At 37.0% G+C, this 19,915-nt stretch overlaps 2 protein-coding genes across 2 annotated transcripts in view; both read left to right on the top strand.

The window, feature by feature from the left end:
• The window catches only part of LOC108678682 (zinc metalloproteinase nas-14), a 7,560-nt gene extending 3,153 nt beyond the window's left edge, over positions 1-4,407 (top strand). Inside the window, exons 2-6 of the mRNA XM_018167137.2 lie at positions 587-743; positions 1,402-1,598; positions 2,814-2,881; positions 3,516-3,642; positions 4,330-4,407. Of these exons, the coding sequence (XP_018022626.1) occupies positions 587-743; positions 1,402-1,598; positions 2,814-2,881; positions 3,516-3,642; positions 4,330-4,407 (627 nt within the window). The remainder of the gene's footprint in view (positions 1-586; positions 744-1,401; positions 1,599-2,813; positions 2,882-3,515; positions 3,643-4,329) is intronic.
• Positions 4,408-6,724: 2,317 nt separating this feature from the next.
• Positions 6,725-8,626, top strand: LOC108678683 (the record flags this gene model as incomplete). Its single annotated transcript, XM_018167138.1, is given in 4 exon segments — positions 6,725-6,821; positions 7,266-7,364; positions 7,675-7,834; positions 8,623-8,626. Coding segments are annotated over 4 exon segments (360 nt in total), but the record flags the coding sequence as incomplete, so codon positions are not given.
• Positions 8,627-19,915: the final 11,289 nt, after the last annotated feature.

The following is a 19,915-nucleotide window of genomic DNA, read 5'->3' on the forward strand; positions in this document are numbered from 1 at the left end:
TTCAACCAAGTATTAAATTAAAATAATGCGGATTTATTGTTTTGTACGAATACTTTTTTCACCCGAAAAGTGAACATGTTGCATTGTTTTTTGTTGCATTGAGATTTAATTTCTTTTGATAGTATTTTTGAATACTATGCTTCTCTATACATAATTTAAATCACTTTTCCTGTTAAGTTTGTGTAATTACATACATTAAAATACGATTTTTCAAGTGTACGAATATTTATTTCCCCCCACTGTATCCGCTAGTAGTTTACGCGACGCTTGCGATAAAATATTCATCAGTTTCTTCACTTATTTGCCTGGCTTCTCAATTTGGTAATACCAAGTTCAAGGGTAACAAATGTGAACAATCTGGGTTAGCAGAATTTTATTCATAACATTCCTCGCGCCTCACTTGAAAAATTAAAATTGTATCAAAGTTTATTAATATTTCGAGTAATAACATCTGATTTTCGTCTATTTCAATATTTCAGGCATGAAATGAGAGTTGATAACATGAATGATTTTACAGCGTTGAATGACATAACAGAAAATTTCCCACGCATTTCATGACTGGACACGAAATATTTGTTTCCACCAGGGAGCTACTCGCCGAGAGGACGGATCCGTCTTAGTCGGAGACATCCTCTACTCTTCTGCGCAATGGGATGGTCTGCTGTCGAAAAACCTGGACTCACTCGAGAAACTTTGGCCAAGGGAAAATGGAGTTGTAAAAATTCCATTTAAAATATCAGACTGTGAGTTGAAACTCATTTATTATTATTTCGTAAACAGTCACGTTTTCAATGAGAAGCATTTTCTTCCATTTATGTATTTAATTGATCGATCATTTCGCGATTGAATTAAGTCCTAAGAAATCTTTGATCAATTGCCATGCGAATGACCTCCTTGAAGAGCATTAGCTGAAGCGTTGAGTATTGACACACATATGTGTGGTGAACTTGAAAGACACGAAGATAATTATCCTCTATGCTCTAACAAAATTTTCCCCAAAAAGCCCTAGTTGTTACTTAAATTAACTGTATATTTAGAATGAAAACTCAGTGGTCAAACGTCTCGTCAAACGCCGTATAAGTAGACCTAAGAACAATATTAGACGGTTCTCTGATCCATCAATGTTTGGTTGACTGTAAACTATTACAGTAGTTCTACGCGTTTCACTTTATACGGCCTTTTAATTGTACTGCAGGTTTTTAAGTTATATTAAATGAAAACATACAGCGCAGATTATTTGACAAGTTTATGCAAACATATCGAACCATTGCAAATAAATACTTGAATATATCGTATCAGACGATAAATTCTGGAACCATAACGCCAGCGATAGGTGAAGGATCAATGTACTACATTTTCCAACGAGTCAAATGAACCAAACTTCTAACACGAATCTGACAGCTAAGTTGAACGGGACTCTGCTGAAGCTCGGGTTCAGCGCCTGGCAGAGCAAGACGTGCCTCGAGTTCCCCGAGTTGACAGAGTCGGACACAAGGAAAGAGTACCTGAACATCACGATACAGACGGGATGTTTCTCGGGTGTGGGTTACACAGCAGGCAACGTCACGACCATCAGTATCTTCGGTGATGTGTGTGGGGTGTGTATCAATAACGGGGATGCCCAGTCATTCAAAGTTATTTGGTAAGTTTAGAATTTATATGATTCGTTTTTGTTTAGGGGTCATATCGCAACTTGAAGCTACCCATTGTTGTGATGTAGGAAACGCTATATAATGTCTACATCTCGATCAAGCGGTTATGAAAATTGTATCTTTTGAAGACTAACATTAAGCCATTAAAGTGCATGTACGAGTGTTATTATTAAATATTATTAAAAATAATGAAAATTTTACTACTTGTGTAATAAGACTCATAGAAGAGCGTTTTACACGTTGCTTCTAAACACACGGCCAATTCGAGCCGAGATCGCATTAGATAATGTATAGAGTTAATAAATAATAATCAGAGTTAATAAATGCAAAGCTTCACAATGTATTAAAATGATCTATTCACAATGTGCATGGACCATAAATGTATTCGTTTATGGAATTTTGAATATAGTATCTTATTCATAAAAATTTACTAGAAAAAAGCATCTCTGCTGCGCGACTCGTGAAATTTAAGTTTTTCTAAAATAATTTATGGTTAGATTGCAAATAAATCAAGTGAATCACGATTTATTTCTTTGATTTCGCATTGACAAAAATGTGTGTTCCTCCATTTTAATGCGTCCTAAAAAGGCATTACATTCAAGTTGTAGCACCAAGTTTAATGTACGTCTGTTAGATTAATCACGTTACTGTAGTTCATTGTATCCAACAACCGTCTCCAAGTTTGAACATTCCACTCTCCAACTCAGGCCTTGATATTTTAGTAATTGTTAAAAACAAATGACTGTTGAGTTATGAATTACTTCTTGATATGTTAAGGACTTGGTATAAACAAATGACTGTTGAGTTATATATTACTTCTTGATATGTTAAGGACTTGGTATAAACAAATGACTGTTGAGTTATATATTACTTCTTGATACTTGATATGTTAAGGACTTGGTATAAACAAATGACTGTTGAGTTATGTATTACTTCTTGATATATTAAGTACTTGTTAAAAACAAATGACTGTTGAGTTATTAATTACTTCTTGATATATTAAAGACTTGGTATAAACAAATGACTGTTAAGTTATATATTACTTCTTGATATATTAAAGACTTAGTATAAACAAATGATTGTTGAGTTATTAATTACTTCTTCATATATAAACGACTTATAAACAAATGACTGTTGAGTTATGTATTACTTCTTCTACAGCTCAAGGGAATCACTCACGAGATAGGCCATGCAATTGGGCTGCATCACGAACACAGCCGTAGCGACAGGTCGGTCGCAATATGATATGCTGTGCGATGCGTGACTGCAGTGGATGTTTGGTTTCAATTTTAATAAGGATGTGATGTGTCTGTAAGAGTTTTCCTTAGCAAGTCTATATATTGAAGTCGTTGATTCAATCTCGTTAGTGCATGTAGTATTGTAGTCGAATGAAACACTTAACTTTTCGAGATATTATTTTCTTGTATGTTTAGTTAAAAGAGAACGCGTAAGTGTCCCAATTACTAACATTTGCAGCTTACATCAAATAACGTGTCATGACTAAGCATACCGTATACTGTTACGTGGATCTCTTTCATCTCTGGCTTCTTTGCGCTAAGTTCATCATCATTTCTTCTAAGAAAATTCTAAACTAATGTTATTTTTATTGTTTAATTATTCTGAATATGGTGTCATTAGATTTTCATTAAACATGCCAAATAGCAAGTTAGCATTTTTGGAATAATAATGCCAAAAAATCATGCGCACCTTCATTTGCAGTTAATTAGTACCTAATGAAGAAGCAAATCATTCCCTGAGGAAACGTTATCAACAATATAATTTTATTTAATCCAACTCAAGTTTTTTGAGATAGATGAGCGATTTCTGCTCACATGCAAGTGATGGTTGACAATTCATTTTCAGGAACGACTACGTCATCGTTAAGATGGCTAACGTCGAATTCAGTTCGGCCCATAATTTCTTCACAAAGGATACTGTCAACTTCGGGGTTCCTTACGACTACTACTCCATCATGCATTACCGCGAAAAGGTGAGGTGATCATGTGTATTTACTCACATTTGAAATATTTAAAGCGAGTGTGCATCTAATAATTTGGTTGTAAAATCATTCATCAGGAATAAAATGGAAAATGACTCCAAGGCGAAAAATACTATCTACAAATTTACATCTTTTTAAGTTTACAATTGACATCATGTACGCGAAAAAAATGTATAACTGCTATTACTACTGTCCTAGCACTGTTTTCAATAGTGCAAATGTATTTTCTGGGTATTTTCCGTATGCTTGCACTTTTGTGAAAATCCTAAAAATTAATTTTTAGAAAAACTATTCACTTTAGAATAAGAGCGTTAATTCTATTTGGCAAGTTCATTTTATTATATATTTATCTCGGTAAATTGCGAAACGAATAATATATACGAAAAGCAATTAATTTAGAAGCTTACGTAGCTTAGAAGAATAAAACGTACAGAATAAATTAGATAATCGACAGATAATGTTTTAGGTTGCCTTCCATGATCACTGTTGGCAATTTTGCACGAGGTAGCTTGATAAATTGAAATAATTAAATCGGTGGAAATACTTGATAAGAATTTCTCGGCAATTTTTTTCCTGATAACAAGCACTTCATTGAGAAGTTATAGTTAAATGGAAAATAACACTTGATGAGTTTGTGGCGCCGTGGATTTAAATGTGTTTTTTTTTTTGCCCTTGTAGGGAGGCTCAGCTTCCGGCGAGCGCGTGCTGCTCGCCAAAGACGCCCGTTTCCAAGATATCATGGGGGATGCCCCATGATGGGGGATGGGGGGCATCCCCCATGGGGGATGCCCAACACCATGTACGGCTGCATAAGTAAGAATTGACCATGTATGAAAATATATGCATGATATGCAGGAAAATTGTCCTGTTGGACCACTGATTCCAGTGTAGAAAAACTCGTTTTGGTCAAAAAGTTGTCATGGAAAAAATTTGTTCGAATAAGATATACATGAACCAAACTTCCCAAAGACATACATGCATGATACCCGACTAGAAATGGAAAGTATAAAACTAGCGGGAATTTGTGCGTAACAATTTATTGTTGAACAGATTATGTGCTACCTTTTCCTAGTAATAATGAGAGTTAAAATCCTGAGAAGATTACGCATAATAAATGATTTTTTAATGCGCACCGGATTAGAGTGGAACAAGTTTCAATTAAATTAAGAATTACTAGTTTAGTAGAGTCAACTGGTATTTACAATTAAATTTGGTTCTCAATCATATTTAAGACTTGAAAAAATAATTTTTTATCTGGTAATGTTTTGGGACACAATAAAAATTGGTGCAAATGACGTGAAGATCGGGACATCTCGATACGGTCTGAACGAAGAAATCATAATATTTTATTATATGTCCAGATATTTCATTAGTTATTCCTTATTAATAATACAAATTAGTTGATGATTTAAAGAAGATTTCAGAATTTAAATGTTCTCATTATATTGATTGACTGAATATCGGAACGTTACTTATTCTTGCGCGATTTCATTACACTTTCCAAATCAAAATTTTGATTACGTTTGCGGACGATAGAGGTCAGCCACATTCGGTTTAAAGGTGAATTCGTCATCTAATGTGTTATGCCAATAATTAGGACCTTTTTTGAACTTTTGGGCCAAAAATATAAGGGACTAAATGAGACCCCCAAATAAGAGGCAGTTCAGGCTGCTCCGTGTACACGTTCAGGCTGCTCCGTGTACACGTTCAGGCTGCTCCGTGTACACGTTCAGGCTGCTCCGTGTACACGTTCAAGTTGCTCCGTACGTGTACACGTTCAGGCTGCTCCGTGTACACGTTCAGGCTGCTCCGTGTACACGATTTTAAGTAGTCCCTCTAGAGTATAAACTATATATTTTATTGCGGAATATTTTTGTTTCTGCTTTTCACTCGATCATATTTTGGCAATAATGAAAGGTGGCGTTTTATATTGTCAAAATTCAAAATCTTGTTAGTAAATTACGCTAGTAATTTACCAACTAATCTACTACGATTAATTACTAACTGTTAGTAATTAGTCATAAAGTATGAGCAGTCTTGGGGCATAGTTAACAATATTCTGTCAGTTGGTTTCTAACGGTCAGATGAACTATAGTGTGTTGCATGCGATTCTGCGTGACGCAAAGACCTCCAAGAGAACTATTTTTCGCGCATTTTCTCATTTATGGAAAAAATGCGCTATGGTGCTCGTCATGTCCGTCCGTCTGTCCGTCTGTCCGTCCGTCCGTCCGTGGCCTCAAGTTTTCGTCGACGAGAAAATGCGCTCTCTGTCACTCACTGAAGTGAGTACTGAGTTATATTTTTTAATTCATGGGGTGCATATGTTAATCCGAATCTGTGGGAAGCGAAATGCAAAGATTATGTCCTCAAAAAAAGGAGCGTGAATAATACCAGGGTATAGAACAACACGAAATAGTAAAGATGAATTAACTTCAGAAATCGATATTGATCGGAAAATAAATTTCGAATACAACAAGAATCGCGCAACACAATTAATTCGTAATTCAGCCTCTTTATATAGACTTTCAGAGGCGAATAGATGAAGCAACACTTGAACGTCATTCACTGGACTTATTAACTGAATTCAGCACAAGCATGTGTTTCACGTAATCAATTCTAGCAGACGAATCATGATTACGCAACTATGCATTAAGTGTGCTCAACCATATATACGCTTCATGTGAGAGATACGTATTCATGATCAATGCGACAATTTCACATGCAATAAAAAATACACAAACATTCACGTATAAATGGATTAAAAAATAATAAATCGTCAAGCAAATCCATTATATCTTCAGCGAAATTGTTTTCGACAATGATCACTCAATTAAAGGCATTGTATTGGATGACTCCTTCGTAAAGGGCAGATTCACTTCTAAATTTACTACCCGCCTTGGCACGACATCTCGTTCATTGTTGCATCCAATTAATATCGATTTTCCAATATTTTGTTTTAATTTATACAGATTTTAGAAAGAACAAAGCTTTAGGGATATTGCATTCTATTATTTCTTTAACTTGTTCTCCAAGATGACTGGTTGAACAACTGCAAACACGCAGCTGAGCCCTGTGTCGGAACGGCGGCTACACCACGAAGGACTGCAAATGCGCTTGCCCATTGGGCACTACGGGGGCAAACTGCGAAAATTTCATCATGAGCTACAATGGTGAGGCACATCAGTTGTAAGTGTGACAATACAGCTAGGAGATGAACTGCCAGTCATAAAGCAACATAATGACAATCCAATGATGACCAAAAACTGGATGGCGCAGGAGTCAGTGAATCTGATAAACAAATAAGGAAGAAGAACCAAGGGACACGTAAGGCCATGAGGATGTGAATCCATGAATAGTTATGAAGATTTACACACTATGCACGAGTGATCCCAACTGATCCTAAGACGATCGAGGCCCAGGGGACTTGTATTAATAAACGAGACTTGGTGGTCTGCCTCCGAGGAGGAGAAATTGCAAACTGACCATCGCGTTGTTATTATATGGAAACAGTTAGTTATATCTAAGCTGATTGAGACTAATATTACAAACATATGCAAAGCCACTATTGAACTCCTGGTCATTTTTTATGGTTCACCATTTACGTCTGCTGACAGATGCTCTGGTGAAGCAGATCTCCCCAGACTCCACCAACATCACTACCCCAGACGCAGAAGTCATCTCTCCTGGATACTACACGCTAGGCTCAACGCAAGGTATCGACTCCCATTAATTCTAAATTATTGTTGAAATAATTATTACTGTTTTGCATGCTTATAAGAATTTAACTTTTTTAGGGAATTTCGGGAGTCCTCTGCGTTAATAATCACAGAGCTGTCCCTCACGACTGGTTAGAACATAAATACGTAAATACCTTTAGTGCGTGAGAAACGAGAAAGTTATGGAAACAGGATTTCCCTCCAGGCATAAATTGTGTCATTACGTAAATTTTTGAATGCCGGCGAGAACGTACATGCACGTGACCAATGAACCGCAGTCACGTTCAAATAATGAATTATGTTGCAGACAAAAATTACACGCAAGTGTTGCGTGCCCCCAAGTGCCAGAGAGCCGTGGCCACTTTTGAAGACTTCAGACTGAAGAAACGAAGCTCGGAAGGAGAGTTTCGCTGCGACGCCAACTCTCTTGAGATCCACGCTGACGTCTCCGTATCAGCTGGGGAAATGTACGTCAGGTTATGTTTATTAAACTTCAAAATAACTGATTTCTACGCAATATATAATTAATAGATGGATAGATAACTGATGATCTGAAGTTTTTAATTAATATTCGCAAGTTTTAGTTCACAAATTCATGAAAAGAACAAGCATTAATTAGACTCCACATGTTTGGCGAGAGCTTCATCCGCGCTGACTGTATCTAAGTATCAATTACAGACGAAAAAGGCAGCCAGTGTTGTTCTCTTGATTCTGTCACCACCTACTTACAAGACATTAAACAGATTTTTTTTATTAATTCAACCTCATGGGTTAATGGTGTCAAATTCTAAAGGTTTGCTGCTCATTGATTTGCTGTTTCCTACTACATTCAAATTAGTTTCTGCGGGGAAGAAATTGTGAATGGAGCGGTGTTCAAAGCAAGAATTCAGAGCTCATCTTCCACTACAAGAGCTACAACTCCGCAAAAAATGAACAGGACAATCTTAGCAAAGGCTACAAGGCGAAATTCACTACCGAGCAAATTTCCAACTGCAGGTATGATTTAATGACAGTAAACACGTTAGTAGATTGACAATTTGCAAGAAGGTGCTGTTCATACCAAGTTCACTTTAAATCATGTATTATTTGCTAGTGACTATTTTTCAAAATGGAAATATTTGGATAAAATTCTCCTCTCAGCAACAATAGAACCTTCAAAATACCAGTGTTTGGTCTAGATAATGTGACAATAACTGAAAATTTTCAGTTTCCCTAAAATTTCACTGCCGTAACTGTTGGACATTTTTCATTGCAGCTGATACTTTCTCCCCCGTTAACCGACGTACGTCTCTTCGGGCGATCGACGACCTGCTGACCAATTGGATTAATCTCCGACTAATGTGTGGTTTTGTGTGTGAAAGCATTTATGCTATCTCTTGATTTTCTTATTTCTATGCTATAAAATGAAATAAAAATGGGATGTACTGCAATAAAGTAGGTGCAACATTGATTTTTATTTCTCTAGTTGTACTTCAGCGGGTAGCAATTTAAACGAGTTAATTATATGTAGGGCTAAACAGATATCTACCATTCAGTTCTCAACTACACAATATTTCATTTTGATACAGCAAGTATTGATTCTATGATAAGAAGAAACTCGTACAATGTAATGAAATTATTATATTAGTTTCTCGAATGTTCATTCATTAAATATTTTGTTGGGGTTCACGAAGCAGAGCTATGAGTATGGCTAGAGAACCTGGGTGACCTCTGCAAAGGTAAGCAGCAGTCACCAACGACGCTATATTATATATTTTGCCCTTCATATTACCCTGTATTACGAGAGCGTTGGCCGTTGGCTTCTTGACTGGAGAGCGTTGGCCGTTGGTACACTGCCGTTGGCTTCTTGACTTCGATTAAATGCAATGAGATTTGCTTGGCAGGCGTGGCTTTGTTTCTTGAAATACCTCAGCACGATGACGCTGATGTTTGTTGGAGAACATCTAATTAAGAACGCCTTGCGAGTCTTTTTGCAGCTATAGTAATTTCTTTATAAATAAGATTTTGCAGATCATCACATTTCAAAAAGAGGGCAAGGAAACACCAATTTGTAAACCATAGATGATCATGAACGATGGAATTCGTTCGTCGTTTTCGTTACTAATTCCTGTAAGTCTTGGCCTTGATTAGTATAGAAATTAATAGTATCTCAAAATTGTTAAAATAGGTAGAACCGTTGAAGACTGATTGAAGCCGGCGGTTTAAAATTCAAAACAAAGCGGGTGTAGGACGCCTCACGTACGCGGGTAGCGAACGGGGCTATAAAAGAAGTGAGGTAGGAGAAGAGGAGCTCAGTGCGAGTCGGCTAGCATGTCGAGAAGACGTGTTGTGTGCGGAATTTGGATCGCCGAGTCTGCAGAAACCTCGTGTTGGAGTTTTTCCAGGACAACACAGAAAATAGGAGACGTGTTTGATAGCACAAGAGAAGAATCAACCTCCCAACCGAAGAAACCTATTTCCGTTAGAGAAGAACCTATTTCCGAGATAGAGTTTTATTTCGGAAACCAGTATCTACAGCAAGGAAGAACCCATCACCCCAAATAAAACGCACACCACGGAACGCGGACTGAAGATTTCCGATTTCTAATCTTTGGTCGTTTACAACAGTCGTACGGCTCAACGGAACTGCAACGGATCACACTTCTGTTTTTTTAAACATCAATCTCCCAACCGAAGAAACCTACTTCCACCGAGATAGAGTTTTATTTCGGAAGCCAGTATCTACAGGCCACAGCAAGAAAGAACGCATCACCCCAAATAACACGCACACCAGGGACCGCGGACTGCGGAGACTTCCGATTCTAATCTTCGCCGTCACTTAGCCTTGGAAAACTCGCCACCGCTGCGCAGTGGCCTCACCATCTCCAAATTTTCGGTGATGTACTCCGGGAAACTGTTAGAAACTATCTTATTTTCCGTAGAGTCATAGAAGTGAAATAGCTGGGTAGATAGGTCGGGATAGGATTTATTTTGAGCACAAATACTACGTATGTCGGGAAATTCCCCTGTGTAACTCTGTCTGAGCTACATATTTTGGTGTGGCAGTATAGGACTATATTTCGTGTAAATCGTGCTCTGCCGACTGTCCCATTTGTATTAGACTAGATTTTTTCCTATAATATAGTAACTATAGAATTTATCTCCATGTGTTATCATTGCTCCTTTGCTAACTAGTTCGCTGTTCTGACTTTTAGAACCGTACATCAGTGCGCCGTTTACCGCCACTCTGGCAAAAAGTCAACCTGACCAATTTCTAATTTATATCAGAAGATAAAAAAATGATGAGTTAACTCAATAAATTTATGACGAAAAATGGTATTTCAGATTTGAATTCGTGGCCAAGTAGAAATGATTAAAGATCTCGAAAAGAGGTAAATAATAGTGAGAATTAGGAAGTCTTAGACTTTATAACAAAACTATTCACAAACCAAATTATTCAGCCTCATGGGAAGTTTTTTATCGTCTAATCTCAATTGCTCATACTACTCGCGTAACTATGGGACGCTGTTGTGCGTAACTGTTATTGCGTCAGGATAACTCATCAGAATCTATTTAATGTGGGGTTAGATCTTGGTCGCTCGTCGTTTTTTTGTCGAAAATTCTAGCAGGTATCGGTGCTACCGCCTCCTAGGAAATAAAATTCGCAAATAAATGCCCTAGACTGCAATAAATTTCTCGCACATTCTTCTATTAAAATCAACATTTCACGATGTCTTTGTGCGTCGAGTTAAAAGAAAAATTAAGCTGCAGGCTAAAATATTAAACAGTAACATATATAACCATATGAATTTCTCGAAAAACCAGTATGAAAGATTCATGACTGCAATACCAACAATTTCATGAAATAAACTGCAACTGTTAAATTTGCATAAACTGAAGCAGGAATCTGCCTAAGCAATTTATATTAGACTCTATTGACCTCGGATCATAAAAGCAAGTTTCTCCAAGCGAATTTGTATATTGCTACTAAAACACCACGAAGCAAGCTTCCAATTTCCAAGTGCGAGTTAAAATTTAAGGAAAACTATCAAGAAATTATTAATATTTTCATTCCTCATAATAATTATAATATTTGCGGTTTCAGCTTTGCAGATTAGGCCATAAGAATGTCGACAATTCTTAACATCGCAGAATTCTTATAACTTGCTGTGGGTCTAGAACACAATATATACTCATTTTATCCATCTCCACTATACTCAACCGCCCAACCATCTCACTGATTTTGAGCAGAATTGTCGCAGGAAGCAAGGGTCGAACCAGCAACTCCCTGCTCAAATCTTGGTACTCTAAACTGTAACCACTGGGTCACCCTACCCTTGCATGATGCCCCTACCCTACCTTGATCTTCTAACTTGAGATAAAATGGCCTTCGAAAAGGTGTGAAAAATCAGAGTAACGAAAACATTAGTGAATAATTAGGTTCATATGACTCGCGTAATGTGATCGTCAAGGTCAAGTTTTGTTATTTTGCATTATCTTTAAAATAGAGTCTACCAAAAAATGATTGTCTTGGACTTCGAACTATCAACAGATATTGTATTATAAAACGCATCTAGCATATGCTCAGTAAAATAATGTATGAGAGAGTGAACAAAATTCAAAATCAGAGGCACGAGTGAATGAAATGCAAAACTATACAGGGTGTCCCAAAAAAACGATACTCAACTTTGAATGGCTGTAACTCGAAAAGTAATATAGTTAAAAAATTTTGGATGGTCAGGATTTGTTTCCTATGTTTTTCTGCATCTCTCCATCAAAAATCAGACAGATCGATGTAGCCATAAGCGTTTGATAGAACTTTCAGTGACATGTGCTAAAATCGTGCTTGCGCAAAGTTTTAGTAAGATCATTTTGCATACTCATTACGTTGTCTTGACATGTTTTCTTTTCCCTTTTTGATTTTTAGCGCATTTTCTCATTTATGAAAAAATGCACTATTGTGCTCGCCATGTCCGTCTGTCCGTCCGTCTTTCTGCCCGTCTGTCTGTCCGTCTGTCTGTCCGTCCGTGACTTCATGTTTTCACAATCATGACAATCTTTGGTGAGAGACAATCATGACAATCTTTGGTGAGAGGCAATCATGACAATCTTTGGTGAGACACAATCATGGCAATCTTTGGTGAGAGACAATCATGGCAATCTTTGGTGAGACACAATCATGGCAATCTTTGGTGAGAGACAATCATGACAATCTTTGATCAGAGGCAATCATGACAATCTTTGGTGAGACACAATTATGACAATCTTTGGTGAGAGACAATCATGGCAATCTTTGGTGAGAGAGAATTTCTAAACCTAAGATTGCCTCTCACCAAAGATTGTCATGATTGCCTCTCACCAAAGATTGCCATCTTTTTGTCTCACCAAAGATACAAAAAATGTAACTCAGTCCTCACTGCAGTGAGTGACAGAGAGCGCATTTTCTCGTCGACGAAAACATGAAGTCACGGACGGACAGGCGGGCAGAAAGACGGACGGACAGACGGACATGGCGAGCAAAATAGTGCATTTTTTCATAAATGAGAAAATGCGCTAAAAACGCGAAAAGAAAACATGTCAAGACAACGTAATGATTATGCAAAATGATCTTACAAAACTTTGCGCAAGCACGATTTTAGCACATGTCACTGAAAGTTCTATCAAACGCTTATGGCTACATCGATCTGTCTGATTTTTGGTGGAGAGATGCAGAAAGACATAGGGAACAAATTCTGACCTTTCAAAATTTTTTAACTCTATTACTTTTCGAGTTACAGCCATTCAAAGTTGAGTAGCATTTTTTGGGACACCCTGTATATCCAGCTGGCTGGGAGTGAGATTAATTCAAATATCAGCAAATTTTATTTATCACATTTTTTGGGGGAAGTGATTGAGTTGAAGTAGACAACATAAGCTTATTAACAGTTGGCAAGATGAAGAAATTTTGTGAGACGAGATTTTCAAAGAATTAAATGCAAGATCACGCTTAGAAATGTGTACGGTATCACTGAATTTGCTCCTACGTTTCGCAACTCATCGTTGGATGTAAAACAAAATTCAGTGTAAATATTTTACCACTTATTAACGAATAAATGAATACGATAGTTCAACTTAAAAATTATGCAACGCAGTAGTACAGTTTATCAATTGTACGTTATGAGCACAGACAATAAACGACTGAAGTGGGAAAGAGACGGGCACGGCCATACGAGTCTGACCTGCCGAAAAAGACCCGTGAAGACCTCTTGAAGCATATGGGCTGAACACTGCCTACTTCATATAGTATTATTCATTCCAATCACGTGATAAAAAAAATAGCACGAGGTTTTAAGGTCGTTATGAGGCTCACCTGTCGGGTGTGGGCGAATGTGATCTGAGTCTAGAGACGGGCCAAGAGTGGAAGTTAATTAACTTCAGAAATGAAAGAAAGTGTGTTTAAAAAGCGATTCGTACGCCCTCACATGGTCGTTGTTCTGCTTTTATAAAAAAAACTGTATAGGTGAAGGCCACAACCTATGAAAACGTTTATTTGAAAGAGAACGTCAAATTGCACATACATATAGCACAATCAAGACGAGGCGCATAGTTTCGGAACGAGAAAATGACAACAGACGTACAAATTAGGAGAGCGTACAGTTGAGTAGGAACTTACGAAGATATATAAGAATGTATATAAACCTAAAACATTTAAGAATGCACGAATGTAAGAGGGTTTACGAATCAATATAAAGCGAAATGTGTGAAATTACTGATTTTTTAAACAAAAATTGCATTGATCATGAATTGTGCAGGCTTCTATTATATACTTGGCGGATGAGGCTGACTCAATCATATTTAGGCTGATCGAGGTGACATAGCTGTGCCTCAATTTGACGCATTATCCAGTAAATAACAATTTATAGCTGTAATAAAATCAACCAACTCTAGGAGTTTAAAGCATGTACAAACCTTAATAACAAGAAATACACCAGTAAAATGTCATAAACTTTGACCTTAAAAATTAATTTCGTCGTACAGTTCTGAAACGTAAATTGCGTAGGTCACCTCGAAATTCTCAAATAATTTAGTACAATTGACAATACAACGCTCGGAGCATAATAGAGCTTATTTTTGCATTTGTAAAATTTGGGTACTCACTTCAACCCTACTCACTTAATACTTTCAAGTAAAGGGTCTTGTGGAGTATAAGAGCGGTTAACATTTCATAATAAACAGGGTTATTGGCAAGGTATTAAATTCACTACGCATTCTAATTGTTCAATGTTATATGTTAATGGTAATATGTTACATGTTCAATGTTTTATGCTCTCATGTTATATGTTAATTTGCACAATATTCGTAGCTCTATGCAGAAAATTGAGGATTAGTGACAGTATGCGGAAATAAAATAGATTTATTATGCGCTCATAAGATGGTATTTCGAAAAGTGCTAGAATGGGGAGAAATAGGATGTATTAAAAAAGAATCAAATATAAATAATCCAAGAAATTAAATACGACTATAAGAATAAAACCTGAACGCAATGAAGTTTTACTCAAAATCTTAACTTCATAAAGTTCATCCCAGGGCAGTTAGTACAATATATTTGAACATCTTTGAACGTGCTTGCGCAACCATAAAATATGGTCAATAAACGCTCAATATTATTGCGCTTACCAAAAGCAAGAATATTGAGCGTCTAGTGTCTGCTAATGCAATTCATCAGCCTGCGTTCTGTTGTAAAGTTTTTTTCTGTTCTGTTTTGTTTTTACTTGACTTGGAACGGAATCGAAGCTCTCGAGTTTCTTCTCTTCTCAGCCAAGTAACCAATCGACTTAAAGGCAACATTAAAACCTTCATATCTTTTTATCTTCTCAGATTTATCTTCTAACAGTCAGGAGATAAATCGAAGTTCTGCCCATTATAATGTGCGAAGATATATATTTATAATTCAAATGAAGAGGTTCCACATGAGCCGTAAATGAATTCATCAAAAACAAAACTTAGCTGACATGTTGTCGGGGTTCATGACGACGCATTTGCCTATAGTTTACTTTGCAAATACTGCAAGATATTGAATGGCTGTTTTAATTCTATAAATTTTCTTCTTGAACTTAACAGAACTAAAGAGACGTGGTCCATCAATCAGGGCATAATTCCCTTGCTGCTTGATGTAATGTAGTTTTAATTGATGTTCACATTTATGTTAGTCGATACAGAAATGCAATAAAACCAGATTTAAGCATGATTGCTAACATAGAAGGAAATGAACAGTAAGGGAATAATGCTCAATCAGACTCACTGAGAGTAAAATGTTATATGTAGAAACTATTTACATGTAATTCGTACGTATACTATAACATAATAAAAACTATCAGGTCAATTTCAAAAGTAATTAGTACGAAAACATCTACTTTAATTGAGCGAAAACTACAAAAATTCATACTGAACTAATTGAAGATGGTTACGATAACAGCCACTGCTGTCTCCAGGAAATACTTATACAGTATACAGGTCCATCGCACAGTCCAACACTCCACGATGTGTTACCAAATGAGTCAAGCAGAAGGAATGTTTCACATTCTGTCCGTACTTTATTTCTGACATATTTCGGTATTTGCTCGAAATTAAGCAATAGATTTGTCATTTCATAACAGAAACAACAAGAAATTGTCATTATATTCACTGCAACTTTATCTGTAACAATACAACCTAAATGAACGCTAGCTGAACAATAATTAATAAGCGACACGGCAATCCACACTTCGTTATGGTGATTTGCAAAAAAATTAACGACAACAGCAGTACAGTGCGGGAAGCAAATTTCGCAAAAACAACTTCAATGTGGCCAATTCAAACTCGTATATTTTCAATCATATATGTCCAAATTAATTTATTACCATTCAAAATGACCTATGCAAAAATTACATTAATAATATAATATCAATCAAGCTCTGGAAGCTCGAAGTTTTTTTATTATTGTAGGAGCATTGAATGGATGATAACGAAAGTTTGGATGCATTGTTCATTCTCCGAGTTGAAGAAATGCATTCTCTCTGTAAGTTTTTCATCCTTCACTCGAGGCTGATTAATTTTCAAATGGAACTGAAAAGCCAATTTATTACCACCAAAAAGCCAATCTTTCATCACCATATTATTTCGTGACAGAAAGGTTTTCGGCGAATATAATTTTAGAAATTGTATGAAAACGTTTTTGAAGCCCCACTCGTGGAAGCCAGGAAACAATCGCCGTTTTCAGAATTTTCAAGCGGTGCGGCATACACAATTCAGGGCAACCATAACACGAGCACTTCTAAATGCGAAATAAATATAGAATACCTATCAAACTTATTATCATATTAATCATTACAAATAATGGACGAAATTTAGATGTTTTTGTGCGCAACTGGCATTAAGATCAATTGATGAGTCGAATTATAAATTATCCAATTATTCAATAGCAACGAAAATGACAGGAAAATGAACAGAATTTTAACAAAGACCTGTTGGATACCAGGTGCATCATCTCCTCCATGTTTCAAAGACGATTAAATCGTAGGATAGTAGTTCGAATTTATAATATTCGTGCTCCAAAATAATCAATTATAATTATAATTTCAATTTTATATAATTATAATTTTATAACTTATATAATTTTAAATATAATCAATTATAATTATAATAAAACAATCAATTATAAGGTTTTAATTATTAAAACATTTTTCGCAGAAAAAAAATTAAAATATATCAAATTACAATTTTTCAGAACGAAAATTGAAAATTAAAAGAATTAATGTTTGTCAAGTTAATTGTTGCCGGTGGACAATGGCTTACAATTCAGTTGGCGCGTTTTCGTACATTTAGAGCTCGACACAGATTTCATTGTGCGTGTTCTGCATTTATGAGTTATAAACATAAAAACGGCGAACATTAATTTAGAGGACGCGCAAATGTGTACAACGCTCACATGTAGGATAACGTCTAAAGGTATGGAATGTGAGTACTACGTATGTCAGATAATGTTTAGGTGTTCAAGAATATAGAAACACAGGACGATCGATCAACATGTTCAAGATAAAGGAAAATGTAGAAGATATCTTTGAGAACGTACATATGAATGAAAATTCAAAGAACAATTTAGAACATTTAAATATCCGACTACTTACGAGTGATGGCAATATTCATATGTGAAATTTTCAGGTATTGAAGTTATAGTTTTGTCCCACATTATATTTGATGCAATCGAAAGGTAGCTCAGGGATTGTTATCTGACCAATCAACACCGGCTCATCATTAAAGCTCATAGGTAAAATACGGCAAATTTTCAGCCGTATTAAAATCAATCGTAGAGTTATTTATACAATACAACATTGAATTTTCTAGATTTTAGACGTTTGTTGCGAGTAAAAAATTGTCAGTCAGTTTTGAAGGTAAAAATATTATCTGATCAAAGACTGTGAAGTTATGAACCAGTGATTAGTTCTAATAATTCAAATATACTAATCGAAGGCTATACATAAGTCATAAAAAGGTCTAGCAGTGCCTCTGGGGGTCTAGAAATGCACACGTCCGGTAAAATTTGAGCATGTAATACTTCATCTGGCGCATACATTGACAAATATTAAATAAAAATAAAATAATGCTTCATATTGACAAATATTAAACATCGGAGCGGTGCGGTACTTTTTGTTCGTAACTGATGACTGACCATGCGTGTCGCCGGTTTGAGAACAGGCTGAGTAGTAATGGGTCTTCCTGGAAAATCTTACCAATTTGATCTATTTATATGTGTAACTAATAAAAACTTTCATTGCGCTTGAAAGTTGTTTCTACATATTCCCTCAGCTTGAGCACCAAGGAATGAGTTAACAACGCGTGCACCGAAATCGGAATTAATTCTAAAATAAATTACCTAATAACATTTTGCTGCGTCAAATTTGGTGACGATGAATAAAATAATTATATTACTTAGGGGTCATGTGTCCTCTTTTCAGTGAAATATATTTGGTGGCATTCCAGAAAGCGGTTGACAAAGGAAGGCATGTTCGACAAAAACTACGAGCGGCCTATATTTTACCCCATATTATTTGAATTAATTATGATCCTGACGCAATAGCAGTAAGCATCTCGTAGTTATGCGAGTAGTTTTAACATTCAAAGAAATAGTTTATAGAACGCTAACTTCGTGCAGATTATGCTGAGAGTGACAACTAGAGACGAGTTGATTCCGAGTCGCTAGATAGATTTTATAGGTAAATCATTTGCCGCAAAACTGTCATGCCAGAAATACGCGAGTTCTAATGCATGAATGATAATGAGTATTTTAATATATTTTTACTCATGCGAACATTTACCAAAAAATTACCGAATCATTTTAGTAGATATTTGAATATCAATTTTATAAATGAGCGGAAAGAAGTCATGATGGTGAATCATAGTCGTGCATCTCATGAACGCTTCCTAAAACACCAAATAAATTCGTACGTTTGAAGAATTAAAATGCAGCTAAAAACTCAGCAAATATGTAGAATCAATATTAACTATTATATATGGGGACCTTATCTCTTAGGACGATGCGTGGGATGCATGCTAGAGGTCATCACAGCCAATGTCCACAATTCAGTACATATTACTGCTGTGGAGTGAGGTATCTGGGAGTTAAAGTTGGTGTGGTAAGATGACTCGGTTACCTACAGCTTCTTGGGTGTGAGGCTGAGTATAGTTATTGCATTATTGCATTATGAGTGTACGCATTGGCGCCAGGGCCTGTTTATGAGTTAAATTTTTGGTCCACGGCTGCGTAAGGCAATAAGCATTTTTTCACAAGCACAATACGCACGAAGGGAGCACACGAATAACGTACTCGGACGAACTGCTCCAAGAACGGCACGTTCATAATCGCTCTCCACTGCGCCTGGCGCATCACTGATCGGATCATCTTCATCGGGGAGCGCAGGCGTGGCCGTGGGTAACAAAATTGACTCGTAAACAGGCCCTGGGCCCAACGCCAACCATCAGCATGCAATATCTACACATAGCCTCAGATCAATGAGCTGTGGGTAACTCCGGCTAACAGTAAATCCGCTTTGCACAACACAGCCACTGCTTCACAGCGCCGGAGCACAACTGGCCGGAACGCAACAGGCCCTACCGCAACAAGCGGCGCATGTTAGGTTAGGTTAGGTTACGTTAGGAGTAGTTGTTGCGGTAGGGCCTGTAGCGCTCCGGCCAGTTGTGCTCCGGCGCTGTGAACCAGTGCCTGTGACTGAACGGCGCTGTTGTGGTGGGCGCTTTGTGTCAAAAGCCGTGAAGATGCCCGGCTGCGTTACGCTCGGGAAGGTATATGAATCGCACTGTGACTTGGGTTATGCTGACCTCTAGCTATCCACCCCTTCATCGGACACTGAGAAAAGCCTGCTGGCAGCGTGTGCGAATGGGGGAAAGATGGGGCATAGCGGAATAGGTTTGGCCAGATGCGCTTCTGCCTGTGAAGTGGAGCTCGATTACGTCAGTCCCGTAAGGAGCAAAGCAGGTGACGCCAGGTGTACGGCGATCCGGCGTTGTCTGCGGACAGTAAGGCTCACCGCACG

The sequence above is a fragment of the Hyalella azteca genome, unplaced genomic scaffold, assembly GCF_000764305.2.
Source record: "Hyalella azteca isolate HAZT.00-mixed unplaced genomic scaffold, Hazt_2.0.2 contig8052, whole genome shotgun sequence".
In the NCBI taxonomy this organism is placed as follows: Eukaryota; Metazoa; Arthropoda; class Malacostraca; order Amphipoda; family Hyalellidae; genus Hyalella; species Hyalella azteca.